This window comes from Tasmannia lanceolata, unplaced genomic scaffold, assembly GCF_043159265.1.
Source record: "Tasmannia lanceolata isolate RefF3 unplaced genomic scaffold, GAP_Taslan_0.1 ptg000018l, whole genome shotgun sequence".
Lineage (NCBI taxonomy): Eukaryota > Viridiplantae > Streptophyta > Magnoliopsida > Canellales > Winteraceae > Tasmannia > Tasmannia lanceolata.
Genome location: NW_027518695.1, coordinates 25,575,175 through 25,599,705, shown reverse-complemented (window position 1 = coordinate 25,599,705; position 24,531 = coordinate 25,575,175). Strand labels below are relative to the sequence as shown.

Below are 24,531 nucleotides of genomic sequence, written 5' to 3'. Positions count from 1 at the left end.
TATCGAGAGTACGAATCCATAGATGGAGGATGTCAAAGAACAAGTTTCGCTCTATGAAAGTCGAAAGCACACTTTAGAATCTTGGAAGAAGAAGATCCATTATCTCTTACCTGGAAATGCCGTCAAACTCCGTAAAAAAAAAAAAAAACAAAACAAAACAAAAAAGAAAAAAATAATCAGTACCAGACGGACTCTAGCCAATCTGAACATCGGAAGGCCCCCTTTGGCCGAATAAATCCCAAAATCAGAACCAATGTCAAAAGAATACCGGTTTGCAAACCCTTCGAGCCTGAATAAAATTTTCTTGAAAACCCATCAAACCAGGGGCATTTCCCCGAACTACGCGAGACCTGATCCCTACACTGGGGTACGTAGGCAACTCGGTTGAACCGAGTTCGGTCGATTCAAAAAAAAAGAAATACAATCGTTCCCGAAAAAAAAAGGGACAAGTTCCAAAAGAAAAGAAATTCAATCGTTCCCAAAAAAAAAAGGGGACAAGTTCCAAAAAAAAAAAGAAATTCAATCGTTCCCGAAAAAAAAGGGACAAGTTCCAAAAGAGGAGAAGTCAATCATTCTAGAATGAAAGAAAAAAAAAGAAAAATCAATTAACCTTCAAACAATTTATCTTCAAACTAGGGGCATTCGCCTTGACCTACACACGACCTGATTCCTACCTTGGGATATGTAGGCAACCTGTTCACAGGTTCGGTCGAAATCTTTGTTGAGCCTTAAGCCATTCTTTGAAAAACCCTATCCTACCTATAAAGTCCTTCCGGTGTTCAGAACTAATGAGCTAGATCCCGAGACACAATAAAAAAAAATGATGAATAAGAAAAAGAACGGAGTTTGAAGATCTGCTAGACTGAAAACCTGAAAGGGCGGTCTAGGCAAAATTTAAGATCATTCCCCTGCTAAGTTGAAAACCCAAAAGGGAGGCTTAGGCAAAAGCTAAGGGGATAGCCTGCTGGATCGAAAACCTAGAAAGGTGGTTCAGGCAAAAGTTAAGGCTAGCGCGGTCCGCCAAGTTAAAAACCCTGAAGAGGTGACTTGGTCACGGTAAGAGAATCAGTATAAGAAGGCAACAGCCGGTATCAAGACTGAAGATCAACTGAAGTTCAAGCAAATTCAAGTGATATCCTCAAAACTGGGGGCATTGAAGCTAAGCAATCTTAGGGGTCGTAATTAAATTCTTGAGGCATTACTGTTTCGAGGAAGAAGTCCGGTGTTTACCAATTGAAAAACTATTCCTTGAAAGGATAGACTTACCAAACAAAACATTAACTAAGTCAGAAGCATCACTATGTTTGTCAGTATAGTCAGTCAATCTTTATTATTCTAAGTTCACTCCTTCAGGGCTGCTCAATCCTTTGAGTAGTGCCTTTCATCTAAGTTTTCTCTTTAGAAAGAGTCAATTGTCGTTCCTATGTCCAAATGATGTAACTGTCTTGGTGAAGGAGGCCAGGCCTAGGCAGCTCCCTACAATTATACCTGAAAGAGCTCGAGAATTTAGTCAAACAACTTCATTTCAAAGAAGATCAGCTCAGAAAAATTCAGAAGTAGAAACATCAGAAAGCCCAGCTTCCGTAAAAAGATCATACCCCAGGAAGGCACCTTAAGCTTGGAAGAACCTCAGATGCAATGGTGGTTGAGCCAATTTCTCAGAAAGATGAACCATTCAAATTCATAATTCCCTTCCGGTTAGTTATCCTGGTCAAGAAATGTTTATCTAAACACCTGTCAAGAAGCAGATCCCGCTTTTCCATGTTAATATCCAAGAGAGTCGTTGTTCTAAATTACCAATCTCAAATGTCTTGTTCAAGGTTTCAGTTATCAAAATCCCCAGAAGACAAGACCAGCAGTCTCTTTGAGAAAAATCTTGTTGAAGTTTCATAAAAATGTTCCTAATCCATTCTTGCTAGTAATGGTTCTTCGTTCCAAAGGTTTGCCGTTTCATCATTCGTCAAAGTCCTAGTTTCCAACATCTTTGTCGGGCACGATCCATAATATCCCCGATTTCATTGAGTTCAAAAAAAAAAAAAAAATCTAAAATTCATCAAATCCAATTCTACGTCAAATTCAAATTCATGAAAACCTCTAAATTCTTCGAGCCCGTTTGTGAACGGGGCCTCATTTCTCAAGTCCATTTGTGAATGGTCTCGTCTTCTCCTTGAACCCGTTTGTGAACAGGTTTCTCATTCTCTGAGTCCATTTGTGAATGCTCTAATGTCCTCTTTGAGCCCGTTTGTGAACGGTGCCTCTGTTCTCGAGGCCATTTGTGAATGGTCTCATCTTCTCCTTGAGCCCGTTTGCGGACGGTACCTCATTTTCCAAAAATAAAAAAATTTATCAAATCCAAATCCTTAATTAAAAAAAAAATAAAAAAAATCCAATCCTACGTCAAATTCAAGTTCATAAAAAATCTCTAAATTCTTCGAGCCCGTTTGTGAACGGGGCCTCATTTCTCAAGTCCATTTGTGAATGGTCTCGTCTTCTCCTTGAACCCGTTTGTGAACGGTGTCTCATTCTCTGAGTCCATTTGTGAATGGTCTCATCTTCTCCTTGAGCCCGTTTGTGAACGGTGCCTCATTTTCTGAGTCCATTTGTGAATGGTCTCGTGTCCTCTTTGAGCCCGTTTGTGAACGGTGCCTCATTTCTCGAGTCCATTTGTGAATGGTCTTGTCTTCTCCTTGAGCCCGTTTGTGAACGGTGCCTCATTTCTCGAATCCATTTGTGAATGGTCTCGTCTTCTCCTTGAGCCCGTTTGTGAATGGTGCCTCATTTCTCGAGTCCATTTGTGAATGGTCTTGTCTTATCCTTGAGCCCATTTGTGAATGGCGCCTCTTTTCTCGAATCCATTTGTGAATGGTATCGTCCTCCTTGAGCCCGTTTGTGAATGGTGCCTCATTTCTCGAGTCCATTTGTGAATGGTCTTGTCTTCTCCTTGAGCCCGTTTGTGAACGGTGCCTCTTTTCTTCGAGTCCATACAACTATGGTCTCTTATCCTCTTTGAACATCATACATCTATGATGTCTCATTTCCTTGGAATCCGTACAAATACGGTATTTCATTCTCTTCGAGTCCATACAACTATGGTCTCTTATCCCCTTTGAACATCATACAACTATGATGTCTCATTTCCTTGGAATCCTTACAAATACGGTATTTCATTCTCTTCGAGTCCATACAACTATGGTCTCTTATACCCTTTGAACATCATACAACTATGATGTCTCATTTCCTTGGAATCCGTACAAATATGGTATTTCATTCTCTTCGAGTCCATACAACTATGGTCTCTTATCCCCTTTGAACATCATACAACTATGATGTCTCATTTCCTTGGAATCCGTACAAATACGGTATTTCATTCTCTTCAAGTCCATACAACTATGGTCTCTTATCCTCTTTGAACATCATACAACTATGATGTCTCATTTCCTTGGAATCCGTACAAATACGGTATTTCATTCTCTTCGAGTCCATACAACTTTGATCTCTTATCCCCTTTGAACATCATACAACTATGATGTCTCATTTCCTTGGAATCCTTACAAATACGGTATTTCATTCTCTTCGAGTCCATACAACTATGGTCTCTTATACCCTTTGAACATCATACAACTATGATGTCTCATTTCCTTGGAATCCGTACAAATACGGTATTTCATTCTCTTCGAGTCCATACAACTATGGTCTCTTATACCCTTTGAACATCATACAACTATGATGTCTCATTTCCTTGGAATCCGTACAAATACGGTATTTCATTCTCTTCGAGTCCATACAACTATGGTCTCTTATCCCCTTTGAACATCATACAACTATGATGTCTCATTTCCTTGGAATCCGTACAAATACGGTATTTCATTCTCTTCAAGTCCATACAACAATGATCTCTTATACCCTTTGAACATCATACAACTATGATGTCTCATTTCCTTGGAATCCGTATAAATACGGTATTTTATCTTGCCCAAGCCCATTCAAAAATGATGCTGCATTTTCATTAAGAATCTTTCAAAAGTCATCCATTATTCTCTCTGAGACCATTTGAAAATGACGTCTCATTTCCTCTGAAGCTGTTCAAAAGCGATATTCCTTTCCCTCCGAAAATCCATTTGAAAATGGTATCCCATTTCTCTCGTTGCCAGCGGCACCGCAGCGGGTTTGTTTTATTGCATTCCAATTCTAGGATTTCATCTAAGGTCTTGCATTATATTAGGTTGCATTGTGTTTAGGGGGTTCCTTTGTCGATTAAAGTTACGCAAAATGGTTCTGTCATTTTAACTTTGGTATTCGATGACTACGTCGTCTCTACCAAAGAGGGGCATCTGTAGACACCCACATTTTGCTTTACTTTAACCAACAATAACCTAATATATGTTTTAGGTCATTAATATCTTGATCTGACTTTACGGATCATCAATCGGGACAAAATAAGATAGGGTCACTTCATAGCCCGAACCCTGATTCCATTCCGAGACCCGATTTCCGTAAATCGTTAGATCAATGGCAGATCTTGACCTGGGTCTAACCATCCAAAACCACCTAACCTCTCCTCTCATCCTAACCATCCAAACCTCACCTAACCTCACCTAACCTCTCCTCTCATCCTAACCATCCAAACCTCACCTAACCTCACCTAACCACCTAACCTCACCTAACCTTACCTAACCTCACCTAACCTCACCTAACCTCCTATCCCATTCTCCTATAAATACCCTCTCATCCCACCATCCAAGAAAAAGAAGAAAAAGAACCCCTCTCTTAGAAAATTCATCCCTCTCCCTCATCTCTTCAAGGGTTCGGCCATCCTTGCCGGATCGGGTGATTTTATACGTTGGGTGATATATATCAAAAGCAGTCATTATCAAGCAAGGAATCATCTTCAAGGAATTACCATCAAAGAAAAATCAAACACAAAGTGGGTTTCCAAAGAGGTAGGCATTTATTTCAATTCTATGTAGGGTCTGTTTTCATGCATATCTTTTACTTTAAAAGAAAAACCATGTTAGGAAGCATGTAGGGTCTGTTTTCCCCCTGGTTAGCCTCTGGTTAGACCCTGGTTGCACCCAGGTTCGCTGCTGGTTGCACCCAGGTTCGATGCGGGTTGCACCCTGGTTCCCTACTGATTCGCACCCTGGTTCCCTGCTGGTTGCACCCTGGTTCCCTACGGGTTCGCACCCTGGTTCCCTACTGGTTCGCACCCTGCTTCCCTGCTGGTTGCACCCTGGTTCCCTACTGGTTCGCACCCTGGTTCGATATTGGTTCGCACCCTGGTTCCCTGCTGGTTCGCACTCTGGTTAGACCCTGGTTGCACCCAGGTTCGCTGCTGGTTGCACCCAGGTTCCCTGCTGGTTGCACCCTGGTTCCCCTGCTGGTTCGCACCCTGGTTCCCTGCTGGTTCGCACCCGGGTTCCCTGCTGGTTCGCACCCTGGTGCACCCTGGTCCGCACCCTGGTTTGTACCCTGCTTCCTCCTAGTTAGACCATGGCTAGTCTCGGGTTTGCTCCTAACTTAGACCCGACTCACTTGACCCTAACCATTAACCCAATCCAACCAAGTAATATCCCAACACAATCCAAGTCGCATGTCTGAATCCATTTGGCCGAATCTCATAAGCCCGCCCACTTTGAATTCCGAAAATTCAAACCCTTGATGATTCCTATATGCTCAATTCTTTGATGCAAATTCCCAATTCCAAAATCCCATTGCTAGATCAATGTTTCTGAATCTCAAGTCCAATGCTCAAATGCAAACCCGATTCCAGATACAAATACCAATTCTGTCTTCCAAAATCCAAGCAACCTCGCCAGCGGAACTACGTGTGGCTTGATCCCCATCGCGGGGTACGTAGGCAATTTGGCACTCCCAAGTTCAGTCGCACCTTTCTCTATCTTTCTCATTCCCTCACACTATTTCATCATCTCTTCCATCCCTTTTTTCACTAACCTCAAGAACTGAAATCGATTCACCTCGTGTCTCTCGGAACCGTTGGATTACGGTTTCCGTCGTAAGGACCCTTAGAGCCCAATTTAGGAACACCGGTGTCGTGTCGTGTCCTAAGTTTTAGGGAGTCTTAGGTTTTAGGGAGTCCTAGAGTTAGGAGTCCAGCCTCATCACGGACGTTTGCTATGTATAGCAACCGTGCCATAGGTCTAGTTACACTAGTCACCCAATCTTTCCCTAGGACAAGCCTAGTAAACTAGGATGTAGGCAAACCTGCATTAGTCTAAGGGACCATTTGCATTTAGATGAGAATCATATAGCATCTTAGATGAAATCTTAAGATAATAAAATCCTCAACTTGAATTAAATAACTTCTCCTAAAACTGTTGAAACAGTCAATCCCGTCTAGGTCGGTGTCCTAGTTGAGTTAGGCATAAGTAGCTTAGCTTAGGTGCACCGAACTACGTCGACTCTGATCCCAGTGAGGCTTGGGTACGTAGGCAGCTTGGATGTCTGACGGCATACCACCCGCGAGTCGGCACCACAACAAATTGTGGTGTTTTGTATATTAATTTTCTTGTAAATACTTAATCAAATCAGTTAGGGTTTTCCATGAAATTAGAATTCTAGGAGAACTTTCACTTAGAATGAATCCAGACAAATTAATAAATCAAGATACACATCTAGGATTCACATTGAAATTAGATTCTAGGATGCATGTCACTTAGTTCGCACATTAACATAGAGTTGAATGAGCCATTTAAAATAAATTTAAAAGAGTTAGCTTTTGGAATCGAAGACCGATTATCGGGCAGGAATGGTGCATGTGGTGGATAACTCCCCATACCTTCCATTCTTGTAACTAGGTAGCGAGTCTAGATTTCTGGTTAATTACGGGTCCTAGATCCCACATCTAGGTGGCGACTCTGTCAGTCTCTCTTATGTGGAATTCGGATTGCCTTAGTGATCCCAAGTTCACATAAAAGACGAATCTAAATCAACACTAAGAAGCACACGCCAATCGCGTGGGTACGAGAGACCAAGAGAGAGAGAGGCGCGGCGGCTCGCGCCCCACGCCCCTCTCGCGGGATCATGTCCCACAATGATCAAATGAGACACACTGAAAATGACCAAATACCCCCGAGGTGCAAAAATAAGCAAAAATGAGGGAAACCCTGAGAAACCAAAAAATAGCAGATTTTCTTATTTGATTGGAAACTTGAATTTTTATCTTCTGAAGATCAATGGCACTCCCTAGAGACCTTTAGGATTGCGAATCAACTTCAAAATTCCTAAAATGAGGTGAAATTCATCCTAAAATGCAAGAATACCTAATGCAGATGACTGACACAAACCAAACAAACCTTTTGCTTTTTAAAGCATAGCAAAATGGGGGTGTCTACAAGTTCTGGAATGCCTGGTACACAAATTCGACTACCAAATCGAAGAGAGTCATCATCATGAATCTGGAATTTTGACTCTACCTCGGTTCCCAATCCATCCCTAATTTTCTGCAATCGAGAATCATCCTTTTGAGCAATTCTAATTCTTTCCAACAATGTGGGCTGCACTTGAATGGCAGAAGTAAATGCAAGCCTATCATAACCAAAAATCTCAATTTCTGATCGCCTCAAATCTTCCAGGATGTGTGGTTGTGAAGTGATAAGGGTAGCCAGATTCTCAGAGGATTTTCTACTTAAGTCATCTACCACAACATTAGCTTTCCCAAGATCGTAGCTAATGGTCAAATCATAGTCTTTCAGAAGTTTCAACCATCTACGCAGCCTCATCAACTCCCTCTGAGTGAACACATACTTCAAGCTCTTGTGGTCCGTAAAGATCTCACAAGTTTCACCATAGAGGTAATCCCTCCAAATTTTCAACGAAAAACAACCGCTACTAATTCTAAATCATGGGTGGGATAATTTTCTTCATAGATCTAAGCTGTCGTGAGGCTAGGGGCGGAGCCAGGAATTTGCTCGAGGGGGGGCGGAGCATAGTTCCTGACATGAGTTTATTGTAGTGGGCAAAAACAAAAAAAAATCCACCATAGGTTTAGTCATTTTCAAAATGCAAAAACAAAGAAAAGAAAAGAAAATCCACCATAGGTATTTTGGTCACAAATCGATGGCATGACCTGATTTGCAAAATTCACTCAAACCTGATGAGACTCTGCAAAATTTCAAACTAGAAAAAGAGATTTTATATGTTGTAAGCTTGTGTAGTCCGATATTTTTCAAAAAGTATTGTATGGCTTACACCATAGGATGGTCCAAACTGTCCATTTGATGGGCCACAACATAAATTGGTTGTGCCCAAAAAACAAATCCATAGGATGATCCTAGCTAGCCCTACACCCTTTAATAAAATCACTTCCATAGGATGATCCTAGCCCTCCACTCTATAAAGGAGCCGCATATATGGAAACCTCTAAAGATCGGCCACAACTCATTTGCGTTGTGGCCATCAAATGGACCATCTGGATCTCCTTATGGTGTGGCCCGTACAGCACTTCTTGAAAACTACGTTAGCCTTCGCAGGCAAACACCATATATGATCACAAAAAAGACTAGGTATATAGAGAGTTGAAAAATACTACTTTTAAAATAGTAGTATGATATATGGAATAGAAAAATACTATTTTTCAAAGGGGGCAATTGCTTCCTTGCCCTTTGGCTTTGTTCTTATATACAAAGGCTTTGGGAAAAAATCCAATTTGCAGGGGGGGCAATTGCCCTCCCTACCCCCCTCTGGCTCCGTCAGTGTGTGAGGCATAAGCAACAACTTTACCATCTTGCATTAATACACATCCCATCCCTTTCTTAGAAGCATCACTATACACCGTAAATCCCTTGCCACTGACTGGTAGGGTAAGAATAGGTGCGGTCACTAGTCGGTGTTTCAGGTCTTGCAAACTCTTCTCACAATCTTTCGTCCAAGAAAAGCGAACTTCCTTTCAGGTCAGTCGGGTTAGAGGGGCAGCAGGGAGGGCAAAGTCTTCTACAAATCTTCTATAATATCCTGCTAGCCCTAGAAAACTTCTAATCGCAGCCACATTGTTCGGTCTTTCCCACTCTACAACTGTCTCTATCTTCTTTGGATCAACTGTAGTACCATCCTTCGACACTAAGTGGCCCATAAATGATATAGTGTCTAACCAAAATTCACATTTCTTCAATTTGCCAAACAGCTTCTCCTGCCTTAACACTTGCAACACTAGCCTTAAATGTTGCTCGTGTTCTTCCTTACTTTTGGAATACACCAAAATGTCGTCTATAAATACTACGACGAACTTATCCAAGAAGGGTCTAAATACTCAGTTCATTAAATCCATGAATGCTGCTGGAGCGTTTGTCAAACCAAATGGCATTACGAGGAATTCGTAGTACCCATACCGAATACGAAATGCTGTCTTAGGAACATCATCTAATTTTATTTTCAGTTGGTGGTATCCCGATCACAAGTCTATCTTAGAGAACACACTAGCTCCTTGAAGCTGGTCAAATAGGTCATCTATTCGGGGTAAGGCGTACTTGTTTTTCATAGTTACTCGATTCAGTTCAGGGTAATCGATACAGAGTCTCATACTCCCAATCTTCTTCTTCACGAATAAGACAGGAGCTCCTCACGGATATACACTGGGTCGACTAAACCCTTCTCAAGAAACTCTTCTAATTGTTCTTTCAACTCTTTCATTTCAGTTGGGGCCATATGATAAGGGGTTTAGATATTGGGGTTGTTACCGGTGCTAAATCAATAGAAAACTCTAACTCTCTATCAGGAGGTAGATCAGAAAGGTCTTCTGGGAAGACGTCAGAAAATTCTCTTACTATAGGTATATCTTTGATATTCAAATCCTCATTTGAGGTCTCAGTCACAGCCGCCAAATAGGCTTCGCACCCTTGCCTTAACAATTGACCTACATTCATTGCCGACACTATCTTGGGAGTAGGTCTGGCACGTCTCCCTTCAAAACTAAATCTTTCCTCACCGGGAATCTGAAAGACCACTATCTTCATGACACTTCACAGTCGCATAATGGGAGGACAACCAGTCCATCCCTAAGATCACATCAAAGTCATGCATCGGCAAGACTATCAACTCAGCCAGTAGTTCTCTTTCTCCTATTCTGATTGGGCACATTCTACATATCTTATTTGACATCATACTTCCTCCCATAGGAGTACTAACACTTAACTCGGACTCCATAGGCATAGTAATAATATCATGAATGTCAACATATCTACCTGAAATAAAGGAATGGGTGGCACTGGAATCAAATAAAACATGAGCAAAAGAGGAAGCAACAAGTAAAATACCTGCGACTACAGTGCCAGCCTCCTGTGCATCCTGCTCTGTAAGGGTAAACAAACGAGTTGGGGCTCACTGTCCACCTGTCCTCTGCTGCCCTGTAGAAGGTGCGGGTACGTGTTGACTCTGGATGGTCTGAACTGGCTGCCTCGGCGCTCTCGTCATCTGAGGCCCCTGAACTATCTGAACTTCATCAGCCGCAATCGGACACTGTGCGATTTTTTAACCTTTCTCACCACATATAAAACAAGCCTCAAGGTTCTACCTGCATTGAGCATCTGTATGAACACCACCACAGTGGGTACACTTCGGTTTGTCATTCTGATTTATCTCTGTATTAGCACGACGTGCTCCAAAAGTTTTCCTGATTCTTAATCCTTGCACCTGTCCCTGACTGTGCAACTTGGCCACCATATTTCGGTTCTAGGGGCAAACCCGCTGTTCTGGGTGTTTTGGTTTCCATTTTCTCTTACCCTCTTTTTCTTATTCTGTAGAAAACTCTCTCTAGATTCCTTACTTATCATCTCAAACCGTCTTGCCAGATCCACCAAGTCATTATAATCTTCAAAACGGGGTCCTGTGATCCCCTTCCGGATATACAAGGCAAGTCCCTATTCGAACTTGTTTATCTTAATGGCTTCAATAGGGACAAGCTGAACATACCTTGACAGTCTGTCAAACTCAATCTCATATTCTTCCACAGTCCTCTCACCCTGAGATAGTTCAATGAAGTCCCTTTGCATCTGATAAAGTGTACTGTGAGGGAAATATCTATCCAGAAAGTCTGCCCTGAAATCTGCCCAAGTATAGGGCTCCTCTATATCTTCATTCAACTGTACAATCCCTTCCCACCAGTGAAGGGCATTTCCTTCCAACATATACTTAGCATATCGAATTTTCTCCACATCCCTTACACAGTTCATTGCTCTAAAAGCTTTCTCCACTCCAGAAAGCCATAGCTCAGCATCCTGCACATTGGTGGTACCCATAAAGATCCTGGGTGCCAATCTCATAAACTCAGTGATCCCCTGTGTCTGATGAGGGCGATTGTTTGCAAGGTGTTGATGCTGAACAGGAGGGGGCTGCGGTTGCCCCTGACGATCTATCAATCCTACCACACTGCGCATGAGATTTTGAACCTCTCCTTATTCAATGTTAAGATTTTCTCCCTGATGGTTTGCAGCTTGATTCACTACTGGTGGCTGATTTTGAGCTCCCTCATTTGGCTGTTCATTTCTTTGTCCTTGTTGAGGATTCTGAACTCCTTGACCCTGACTTCCTACTAGTGGCTGCTGATCATTCTGTTGAGGGTGTTGATCCTGATTAATCTGAGGTCCTTCTTGAATTGGGTTATTCATATTGCCATTTTGTGCTGCCATCCACTGGAGGGCTCTAGCGCAGGTTCCACGCCTTCCGCAGTTCCTAAGTCCAGTCTGAAATCCTCTAGCAGTTTGAATTGCCATCCTATCATCCAATAAAACAACTCTGATCAGTAATAGTCTACACACTCAATATTTACTATATTTCAATCAAATCTAATCCTCCCATGGAGCTCTACTATGTTTTCTTATTTCTTTATCCTGCCACAAAATATGTTGCCTCGTAGGCGTCCCCAAGTGCACCAAAGCCTGTGACAGGGTCCTCCTCGCGCGACAAACTCATGCGTGGTCAAGCGTCCCCGATACACATAAGTTCGTCAAGCACTTCCTAAGTTTCTCCTTAACTATCGAATCTCACTCTTATGATCTTTTTCAAATTTTTGCCCAAGATCAAAAGCCTTGGCTCTGATACCACTTTTCTGTCACCCCCCAAGCCGCTCTGATACCACTTTTCTGTCAACCCCCAACCCGCTCTGATACCACTTTTCTGTCACCCCCAAGCCACTCACAAACATATTAATTTACAATCACAAGGCTTAGGGGTGCGACAATGCCACATACCTGTAAAGTTGCCTTCACAAGCATGCAAGCCAAGCAATAAACAAAATAAATGAGTCTAAAGCTAAAGAAAATAAAACCATTAAACCATTAAACCTCATAGTAAATAAAACCATTACAGTCCATATTCAATTTCTCTCGTCCAAGGCTAAAGAAATTAAAATAGATGAGTCTAAAGCTCTCTAATACTCACTAGTAACCAAATAAAGAAAATAATGAAATCTTTAGATAATACTCCCTCACTGCTCCAACGTCAACCAGGAATCACGCCTAATGATCTGAAAGTTGTTAAATAAGGGGTGAGCAAAACACGCTCGTGTGATGTAATAAGAAACTACACTAACAGATATGGCATCAAAAGCAAAAGTAATCAAAATACGGTAAGGCTGTGAGCCCGATCCTGAGGAGGCGATGAGGAACGGGTTCCCCGTCGGTCCTTTGGATCATCCACATGAAGGGGAGCTCTACGAAGGAACTCTTAAAACGGTTGCCACTCTCATAGCATAACACAAGTGGCGATAAATGAATGAGATACCTCTTGATCCGGAGCCAAGGCTCGAAGCCAAGACGTACCTAAAATAACTCAGAGTCGCCATCCATGGATAGGCCATAGAACCTAAAAACAAAATCCTCTGTGCAATGGATAACTTGAAATATATATGGGTCCGTGCCTGATTACGGATGAGGAAGGTCCGAAGAGCATCTCAATCCGCCTTAGTGCAAGCACTTGGTCTGTTATGCCATTTATTTATTAACTTTGAAGAGTTTTGGGCAAAAATATGTGAAATGGGAATGAATATCCTAGAGGAAAACGTCTACCTAAACATGCATGACCCGGGGATAGTAAGCACATACAAAATAAATAAAATAAGTGTCACTGTGGGACCCGATCCCGCGAGAGGGGTGGGGCGCGAGCCGCCACTGCCCTCTCTTGGTCTCTCGTACCCACGCGATTGGCGTGTGCATTTTTATTATTGATTTTAATTCATCTTTTATGTGAACTTGGGATCACTAACGCAATCCGAATTCCACACAAAAGAGAGTGACAGAGTCGCCACCGAGATGTGGGATCTAGGACCCATAATTAACCAGAAATCTAGACTCGTTACCTGGTTACAAGAATGGAAGGTATGGGGAGTTATCCACCACATGCACCATTCATGCCCGATAATCGGTCTTCAATTTCAAAAGTTAACTCTTTTAAATTTATTTTAAATGGCTCATTCAACTCTTTGTTAATGTGCGAACTATATGACATGCATCCTATGATCTAATTTCAATGTAGATCCTAAATGTGTATCTTGATTTCTTAATTTATTTGAATTCAATCTAAGTGAATGTTCTCCTAAAATTCTAATTTCATGGAAAATCCTAAGTGATTTAATTAAGAATTTACAAGAAAATTAATATACAAAACCTCACAATTTGTTGTGGAGCCGACTCGCGGTTGGTATGCCATCAGACATCCAAGCTGCCTACGTACCCAAGCCTCACTGGGATCAGAGTCGACGTAGTTTGGTGCACCTAAGCTAAGCTACTTATACCTAACTCAACTAAGACACCGACCTAGACGGGATTGACTGTTTCAACAGTTTTAAGAGAAATTATTTTAATTCAAGTTGAGGATTTTATTATCCTAGGATTTCATCTAAGATGTTATATGATTCTTATCTAAATGCAAGTCGTTCCTTAGACCAATGCAGGTTAGCCTACATCCTAGTTTACTATGCTTGTCCTAGGGAAAGATTGGGTGACTAGTGTAACTAGACCTATGGCACGGTTGCTATCCATAGCAAACGTCCGTGATGAGGCTGGACTCCTAACTCTAGGACTCCTTAAAACCTAAGACTCCCTAAAACTTAGCACAAGACACGACACCAGTGTTCCTAAATTGGGCTCTAATGGTTCTTATGACGGAAACCATAATCCAACGATTCCGAGAGACACGAGATGAATCGATTTCAGTTCTTGAAGTTAATTAATTTCAGATTTCGAGGATTTTCGATTTCTGGACATTTAAGGAATACCAATGGTTCTAGGGTTTACCAATTTCGGCCTTGAATGGCATCCAAGGGAGGGAATCGTGCGCTCTTTCCTTGTGCAATTTAATACTTAGGTTATAGCATCTTATTGCCTGGCATATCTCAGGATTTCCGTGGACAGTAACCTCAGAGCCAACAACATGCTATAGCTTAAATATTCAAATTGTCAAAGATCGAGTGCAATAGGGATACGATTATGGATGCACTGGCCATTTTTCCAGGGAAATCTAAAAATCCTAAAATTTCGATTTCAATGAATTAAGGGGTGAACATGTGACAAAAATTCAAGGTTCTTTAGAAACTTTATGATGATTTTTAATTAATTTCGAATTTTCAATGGATTTTATCAATTTTAAACACATGAGTGATTTTACAAGTGAAATTATTGCAAACGAATTCGAAACGAGTTGAAACTTCTACAGAAGCAAGATATGATGGAATGTAGCTTACCGAAAGAGTTTTACAGATTTTTACATTAAGCTCATATTTAATTTTGATTTAACAATAATAAGACCAGATTGCAAAAATAACACGGAAACTACTACAAATAGAAATCAAAATTCAATGAAATTTCTACAGTAGTAAGATATAAGTAAAAATAGCATACTGTGAGATTTTCATGAATTTTAAAGACTATTTACTACCAGTTTCGGATTTTTCAATTGTAAAACCAGATTATGAACTTACACTACAACCAATAGGGAACAAGATTCAAATCAATTAAAAATTTTACAGCAGCAAAAAATATGAAATATAAGATTACTGTAAAAATTTTGAGAATTTTAACTTGATCTGATGTCAGTAAAAATTCTCACAAAATCAGATAATTTTCAAAGAAAGCATCAAATGATATACCAAATAAAATCCAAAAATCTTTAAACATTCATGGTAGAATGTATCAGAACCATATTATTTTCCCACGAAATTTCATTAATTTTGGAATCTGTTTAGTATATATTTTATTTTTCTTCGTCAAAAAGATATTTTTGAAGAGTTTTCTATTTTTAAAACACGATTTTCGAGAAAATTACGACTCCGGAGAACGTCATTTAATCTTGTTCTGATATGATGAACACAAGAAAAATTTTAAATTCCAAAAAATAGATCATCCTGAGATGGCTATTTTTTCGAATTCTCAGCCATTATTTTAAATAAAATTCCACTCTTCACTCAAATTCTAAAAAACCTTTGATCCAATGTCCGATCCGATCCTACAGTTATTTTAGTCTATTTAAGTAGATCATTGTATTAAATTTCGAGACGAAACGGAATTGAAACACCCATGCAGATCATGATTTTGAGCATACACATTTAACATTAAATTAAATTCATTTAAATGCTTAAAAATCATGCAAAAATATTAAAAAATACCAAATCATCCGGGAAAAATCTGAGAATAATGTACTGACCTGTGATGGAGATCCTCGCCGAATCCAAAAGCCGAAAAATTTGAAAAAACTCGCCGACGCTCGATCCGCTCCGCCTTCTTCTCTTTCTTTCTTCTTTTTTTTCTTTTCTTTTTTTAAAACCACTGTGAAGAAGGATAGAGAGATATGGAGAGAGTGTGATTGAGAGCAAGAGAGATAGAGAGGGAGTGATTGAGAGACAGACACAGAGAATGAGAGGGAAATATAGTGGTGGAGAGATTGTGAGCGAGAAAGAGTGACAGAGAGGGAGAGGGGCGTAGGTAGCAGAGAGGGAGAGTGAGTGAGAGTATCAGAGAGATGGGAGTGAGAGAGAGAGAGAGAGAGAAAATAATATGCCTCAGTTTTTAAAGAAAAACCGAGACTCTGTTTTCTTCTTTTTTTTCTTTTTTTTTGTTGTTTTTTTTTTCTTTTTTCAAAAAAAAAAACGATCTGCTGTTGAGAGGATGGGAGGTGAGGCACAGAGAGAGAGAACTGTTGAGAGAGGGAGTGAACTATTGAGGGATGAATAGAGAGTGTGCGAGATAAGAGAGAGATAAGAGTTTTTCTTTTTCTTTTCTTTTTTTGGGAGAGCAATGAGGCTCTGTTTTTTTCGTTTTTATGAAATGGAAAGGACAAGACTCTGTTTTTTCTTGAAATGGAGCTTGGGCTTATGGGGATACCTCAGAGAGATGGAGAGACTAAAAGGTTGTCAAGATATCTCCGAGGGATCGAGAGACAAAAAGGCTGCGAAGATATCTCAAAGGAAGACAGACCCGATTGCTCTGTTTTTTCTTTTTTCTTTTTTTTGAACCGCCAGTCACCCCCCTCCATGTTTCTCTTTCTTTTTCTTTTATATTCCAATTCTCTTGACCATGATGTTGCTAAATTAATCTTCTTAGAATGGAAAGCTAGTCATCCTTTCTAATCACCTAGTCTTGTTTTCTATTACATATGAAACCAAAAAAAGATATAATGGGAACCTTCTATTCTTCCTAGGCCATACGGTTACCACAAGACAAACAAGATGCTATGGATCAAAATCCTTGGCTCCCTTATTTCCTACTAATAAAGCCATTGCTAATTTGAAATAATAATATGTGGCATAATACCTCACCTTTGGATATTTTCTCCTTGAGGCTGGACCTTAAACGAGCATGTATATTAGGAAGGCAACCAAAATGCTTCAACAAAATTCCCTTCCCAATTATATGCCTTCCATATGGTAAGTTGCCCATAGTAGCATTAGACGTGCTGTCCATATCCACCACCAAAGCTGCTTGAAGATATTTTACCAAAGCCTAAACATATTCCCCTTTTCTAATTAGAAGGCCACTTCAACACCTCGTTAATTTAGAAACTTAAGCCAGTCACCTTATCACATGTGTAATTGACATGGTCATACAACTAACAAGGACATCACAGCCGGTCCATTACTTTTTCAATATCCAATTAACACGGGCCATTGCGACACTTTAGTGGGCCCTTTGTTCTTGACCCACATAGCCAAGATCCTTATACATTTAGTCGCAAAAGTCCTTCAAATAACAACGAAATAAACAAGTGGGTCCCACTAAAATTAATCACCCTGTATATTTGAATCAAGATACACTCCACACGGGTCCCGCTAAAATTAATCAGGCCTCTCTAAATCCCCTCCAATAATGATCCTGAGCCGCTTAATTGGGTGGGCCGCATTATACATAAGATGTGAACCCAAATCATTTCAATAATTAGTTCCATAGAGTAATCCGATCTTGCCCCCCTAAATCATCTTCATGGGATGATCCACGCCAATTTGTGCCTAAAAATTATTCCCAAGAATTATCCGAATAATTCAACTTGATGGTCGCAACCAAATTAGGTGTAAAAAATGATTTTTCTGAGATCTTGACCGTTCCCTTGATGGTCATCTTTATGCACTAGATCGTAGCAGGCTCAACCATCATTTTTCATTAAAACAATATGCGGGCTCCCCGGTTGATCCGAATTTAAACAAACGTTCAATGCGGGCCCACCGAATGGGTCCAAATTCCTCCCTTGCTCGAATTCTCGTGAATGACTCCTCTCAACACTTAGCGGAAAAATGCGAAACATGGCGGAAATGATTGAAAAGATCGAGAAAGCATAAGGGACAGACACGGGATAGGAAAACACTAAAACCCGACAACGACACACTGACTTCTTTGTTGATTAAAGCGGAGCAAAATGGGGGTGTCTATAGAACCTAAACATGGCTAAGTTATGAGTGTCATGTCTAATGGGTGTCTAAGTTCTAGTGGGCAAACACATGCATGCTACAGCTAAAGGTATGAGGTCTGTATAGGAAAAGAAATCTAAAACTAGCAGTTAATCATGAAATGAATTAAGAATACAGTAAACGAAATAAAGAATAAATAAAATGACAGACAGATAAAAGAATAATGGAAGAGAACTTAGGGCGAACACATAGCGCCTATATACATTAGGACGAACACAAAGCGCCTATTAAATTAGAGCAAACACATAGCGCCTATAAATTAGGGTGAACACATAACGCCTAATATAATATAAGATCCTGTATATGCAGCAAAATGAATAGATGTATATGATGAGATGAACAAATGAAAGAACTACAGCTGCACATGAGTTAAGACAATAAAAAGAGCGGTGAATAACTTATAATTAAGCAAGATTATGAGCAGTAATGAAAACTGTAAAGAACAAAAAATGGCTAAGGCTAAGCATGATAAACTACAACTAAACAAGTCTATAGCGAATAAATAACGGCTACAACTAAAACTGCAAATGACAATCAAAGAATGAAAGCATACTAGCATAATCCTATGCAATAAACACTAGAGAACAACAAACACAACTCCTAAAATACTAACAACAGACCCTAAACTTTAAATGTATTACTCGACTCTTGGATAGTCTAATGTTCATCCAAGCCGCCTACATATCCCCGCCTCCACAAGAATCAGAGTCACGTAGTTCTTCGCACATATTCTAAACTGTGATGCCTAAGACATCTAAACCACTAAACTAGACTCAACCTAAAAGATCATACTGATTTTTAAAGCTTTTTGAGCAATATTCAAATTTAAGTGGATTGTGAATTTTAGGACTTCCTATATGCCCTAACTAAATATAAGTTTTTTAACCCTAAACTAATGCAAGTGGTTCCTATATTCTATGTGTAACTAGGCTGTATGTCCTAAGGAAAATAATGGGCAAGCTAACGCATTATATTCTAGTCATCAGTCGGTGATGTGGATTGCCAACTGACCGGACGAAGGCGTAACAGACTCTTAGCTAGGACAAACTCCTAACTCTAAAACTCTCTATCTAGGACAAACTCCTAACTCTAGAGGAAGAGTCTTTGAAAAAAATAAGATTTTTAAAGTTGTCTAAATGATTTATTTACAAAGTTGCTGGACTTGGGAAATATATCCCAAGCTGCCTACGTACCTCGTGAAAAAGGATCAAGCCATCGTAGTTCAAAAATAAACTTTCCTAGTACGCTCCTAAAACAATTAACTTTTTGACATTTCAAATGTTTTTATTGTTTTAAAATATTTTAATGTTTTTGAATCTCCAAATGTTTTCAAGTGTTTTTGGATTTAAAAATTTTAACTCTTTTAGCCAAAGGGAACAAAATAAGAAAACACACTGCAATCCAAATCGTGGAAGAGTGTAAACACCATAAGGTAAAACCCCTAGGGCTAAAAGGAAAGACATGAAAAGGTAAACTAGTGTCCCAAATATGAAAGCTAAATCTCAAATAGGTAGGTTCTAATAAGACTGAGATAGTCTCTAATAAAGAGGAGTGACAAAAACGCTAAAGGACAAACTCCTAAGCTAGATGACAAATTAACAGTCTATGAAATAGACTACTGAACAAACAACACTAAAACAGGTGCAAATAGATCAAAATATGTCTAACAGCTCTAAGAGGAGTGTAAATAAGTCAAAGAATGACTCCTAAATGCAAATAAGATATACAAGGGTGCTAGTGAGACTGGGCAAGTCTCCTAAACACAAAGGTGGGCTCCAACTCATCATTGCCCTTGCAATGAATAAGTAAGGCTAAGGCAACAAACAGACCAAGTTGGTCTCCAACTAGTAGTGGGTACAAGTTGAGGTACAACTTAGAAAGAATTCCATGAATGAGGCAGGGTATGCCTCCTATGGGCTAACTCTATACCAAGGTCAAGGTTTAATTCTTAAGGGATAGGCCTTAAACAATAAGACTTGTCTCCAAATGATAACTGCCTTAATGAGACAGAGTGTGTCTCCTAGTGTGACTCTCTAATGAGACCACAATGGTCTCCTAAATGGAAAACTCATAGAATTTGGAAGGTTTAGACATGATTTAGAAGTGATCCTAGAAGTTTAGATGTCTAGGTTGACATGCAGCACGGGTTCCATTCATTTAGCATAAAAAAAATTGAAAGCATTCTACACATGCAATTTTGACAAATAAGGCTCTGAAATACAAAGTAAATCATAAAAATTAATCAATACATGATTTATGAGTTGCTAGCATGCTCATCATATCTCAATACAAGCATTAGAATCAATATAGGCTCAAAAAATTTAAAAGAAAAAGAAAAGGTGAAATTTCCACCCAACATGTAATTTTCACCAAAAAGGGTAAAAAATGCCAAACAATTCATGAAAATGATTCAATATATGATCTAAAACTTGCTACCAAGCTCAAAACATCCAAAACAATCATTAAAATTGAATAGAGCTCATGTTGTCCATGAATTTCAAGAAATTGCATAGTTATGTCATATAGTGTGAAAAATGCAACTTTGCATTGAATTTTAGACCCCTTATACATAAAAACCATAAAAAACCCTACTAATAAAAATTGTAGATCTCAGCATGAGTGATACTCTCTTAGTTGACCACTTCGTTTGGATCCGGCCAGAAGTGACCGAAAAATGGCCACCTCTGATCCATCGCCATTAAAAGACATTAGTGTTTTAACTGAAAGTTCGGACTCAGTTTTGACATTCAAAACATCGTTTCTGGAAAATTTGATCAAAATAAAGTTTTAGAAAATCATTCAAGGAATAACTTTGTCTTCTACGGATCCGGCCAGATCCCGCCAGAAATGCCCCAAAAATGACCGACAATCTGTTGTTACAACAAACACAGTTTTTCCAAAAAACTGAAATTTTGAAAGTGATTTTTGACACACTGGACATTGTTTCTGGAAAAATGCACACATTGACAAAATTTTAGGAAATCTCATAACAAACAACTTTTTCTTCTACGGCTCCGACCGAATCAGCCAGAAGTGGCCTAGAAGTTGTTCGATGCGATAAATTTTCAAAAACTAAGAAAATTAACACCTTGAATGACTAAAACTTAAAAAGAGCATAACTCTCTCATCTTTTGGCCAAATTTGGGCCGCCATAAGTAGAAATGACCGGCTCGACGAGATATACAAGATTGAGATGTTTGTTTTTGAAGTTTTGAGCATTTGAAGTCGAAAAAGAAAAAATTCAGAACTGGACAGCATAAGGATCACCATAGCGAGGAGAATACACACACATACACATAGATATACATTCACAGACACATACACATACACACACTCATACACACTCACACCTACACACAGACTTCTACGCATACACCTCAAACTCCTGTTACATGAGAGAACAGCCATATAGCAAATCACTACCCCACTCTCATCAGCTGACATACATATACACCTATGCACACAAAACACACACCCACAGCTACATGCACATATGTACATTGTCACAGCTACACACAAACACATGAGCTGACATGCAATATGTTGATTTTGTATTACACGAAACAGGGACTAAACCATGGACTAATATTGTGCAACACAGGGACTGAACCATGGACTGGATTAGTGCAAAACATGATTGAACTATGGGCTGAATTGCGTCAAAACAGGGGCTGAATTGTGTCAAAACAGGGGCTGAACTATGAGCTTGATTTAGCACAAAACAATAACTAAATTGATGTAAAACAAGGCTGTACTATAGACCGAATTTAGTGCAAAACAAGGCTGCACTATTTAGTGCAAAACAAGGGTTGATTCATGGCTTGAACTTGTGCAAAACAAAGGGCTAAATCATAGACTGAACTTGTGCAAAACAAGGGGCTGAACTGTGGGTTGGATTATGCAAAACTAATCCCAACCTCATTTGTTCACACACTCACACATTTACACTTTGCACACAGAGACATATACACAGACATAAACTCACATATACATACACACCTTATCAAGTTGTATAGTTTTTCCACACCCTCATTTTCAAGAACCATTACACTTCTTGTCTTAGTCACTATACCAAATAGGTAACAAGCAAGAATCCCATTTCAGCACAATACACTACAAGAATTTTTACTTCAGCACATGAATAAAGCTAATTCATCCTCTGCTCCTTCACAAGCTTCAAAACATGACACATGATACTTATAATAAAATATTTTCCTTGTAACCATTATGTAAATCATGTGATGCTAACAACATCAGTAATCATATATGTCTCAGCTATTACCTTGAGCACCCTTATGAACCTAATCAGCCATAACATACAATGATCTTAAGGAAATACAAAGAAAAATCGTATTTACCTGTTCGTGGATACTATGATTTATTGAGCATAATTTCAAATCCTAAACAAATTTATGAATCATATATTTTAAAAGACATAACATTTATGGATTAAAATCAGTTGATCATCAAATACATCACACGCTAGACGAGTAATTGAGGCTAAAAACTTTCAGTGAAAGAGAATCTTAATATACATAACCAATCAATGCCAAACATAACCAGAAAGATGAAATTCTTTAGGAAAATAGCTAGTGCTGATTATATATATCAAAATGTTCAAAACTCACTGAGAATGACTAAATCGAACTCTACTAAAACTTATTGATTTGAGTAAGATCAATTGGATGGCAACTAAAATCTGCTAAATATAGGCTAATGAAAAGAAAACACATATCAAATCCCAAACAAAACAACACTAAAAGCCAGAGAACATTTCTTAAACAGTAGGCACAAAACCTCAAACATCGAAAATCAAAAAGCAAGAAGAATACCTCTACTTTTCAACAGATCAAAATTCGTTGAAGCTGAAGTTCGAGTCTAATACTTCCTCTCTTGATCTTCTCCCTTCTGCAATTTATACCTTGACCGCAGATCGCAAATTCCGAGGTTCGACCAGAATAAATGGAGGTTAAAACCGATGATAAATTATGGAGAAGATGAAATAGAAGAAATAGGATGGTCAGATCTTATGAAATTTTTGTTAAAAAAATGAATAGATCTGAGGTAACAAAAGGAAAGCTAGGGTTTATAGATGAGCTAGGGTTTCATAAATCAGATCCAAGGTTTAAGAGAAAGCTAGGGTTCAAAACCTAAGAGATGGCTAAGAGGTAAACTAAGAAAGAAAAGAGAAGGTACTCAACCGGAGTTTAGCAGGAAAAGATCGGCCGGAGAAGCAGTATTGCCGGAGAAGATGAGTATAAAAGCTAGGGTTGATGATTTGTTTTTCGCCCTCTGTCTCTATCTGTGTGTGTGTGTATAAATCGAAAAAAAAAAAAAGAGTCCCTTGAAAACCCTTAATCGATTGTAATATATAGGGAGGATAAATTTGCACCCCTTCGATTACCTTGGACAACCCCCTTACTAGATAATTCCCTCCCCTTTCCTTATACGACAAACCATAAGTGACATTATTTTATCTTTTCTCAAGGCAATAACAACATGGATTACTCACTCCCCTTTTCTTAGGATAATATACTACTCCTTTTCCTTCCTAAGCAACTCCAAATTAGATGAATCACACTCCATTTATTAATGATAAAAACATAAACTTGCACAGTGTAGCTCGTCTTTTTGGCAATTTTATCGAATTTTCCTTAAACTCTATAGGGACCTACTTAGGACACTAAATTATCCTATAATGAAATTTGGGATACTAATTCATACATTTGATGGGAATTTTATCCAAAATGATGGTTTAGGGTTTGGTCAAAATGGGTTGTCTACAAAGGCATTCAACGATAACAAAAATTGGTAGTTAAATGGGCATCAATTTCAGGAATAAGGCATCATTCAATTTCAATATTCGATATAGGTGTTAAATTCGATAGGTCAGAGTTTCTTGAGACATTGATAGTGCTATGTTTATTGATTCGATATCTATCTACTACATGACAGTAATTACACTGGCCAGAGGTATCTAAGTACCAACAGTATTATGCATTCCCCCATTGGCTAAGGGTCAAGAAATAAACTAGCATCCTAAGAAAACTTATTCGATATTCAGAAGGGTTAGGTATTCAATAGCATGTGGTTCAAAAAGATTCATAATGGGTGTACAGTCTCATTTTATATGGTATCATGGTTCTCAATATTCAGTAGGGTGCAATAATCAATAATCTGAATTGGTTTTCAAACAGTAAAGCATGTGAAGAAAAAGAATATTGTCAAAAAGGGTTTGGAATAACCCATCAGTATAGTCTCTTATTACTCACCTTGATTGAAGTTCAAAATCATTTTCACAGTGTACCTTAGTTACCTACAATTAATAGTATGAATATTCCCCATGAATTCTATTATTAATTTCAGTCCTATAAGGCATATATATCCTTCCACTGACATAAGACACCCTTTAGTGCTCAATCGGAAAAGAATCGGTAAATCGTCCTAGGGTTCTTTTTAGTATTTTAGAATTTTCATCATTATAAAGTTTCCAAAACTTTTTGAAACTATTTTTAACAGAAAGAACGTATTTCCGGCATGTTTGTAGAGTACAAGAACGTCAAAAACGGAAGAGAAACAAAGAAGTTACAAATTTCCAAAGTTTAAGCTGCCGGGGGAAAAACTGCCAC

The 24,531-nt window shown here is 39.1% G+C and overlaps 2 protein-coding genes across 2 annotated transcripts in view; one reads left to right on the top strand and one right to left on the bottom strand.

The window, feature by feature from the left end:
* Nucleotides 1–4,194: 4,194 nt before the first annotated feature.
* The window catches only part of LOC143849384 (uncharacterized), a 37,057-nt gene continuing 16,720 nt past the window's right edge, over nucleotides 4,195–24,531 (top strand). Inside the window, exon 1 of the mRNA XM_077358393.1 lies at nucleotides 4,195–4,940. The gene's annotated coding sequence lies outside the window, so the exon portion shown is untranslated. The remainder of the gene's footprint in view (nucleotides 4,941–24,531) is intronic.
* LOC143850221 (uncharacterized) lies at nucleotides 9,937–11,387 on the bottom strand. Its single transcript, XM_077359485.1, has 3 exons — nucleotides 10,924–11,387; nucleotides 10,269–10,448; nucleotides 9,937–10,219 (listed from the first exon to the last, which is right to left on the bottom strand). Exons 1-3 carry the CDS (start codon nucleotides 11,385–11,387, stop codon nucleotides 9,937–9,939), a joined length of 927 nt encoding a protein of 308 aa, XP_077215600.1.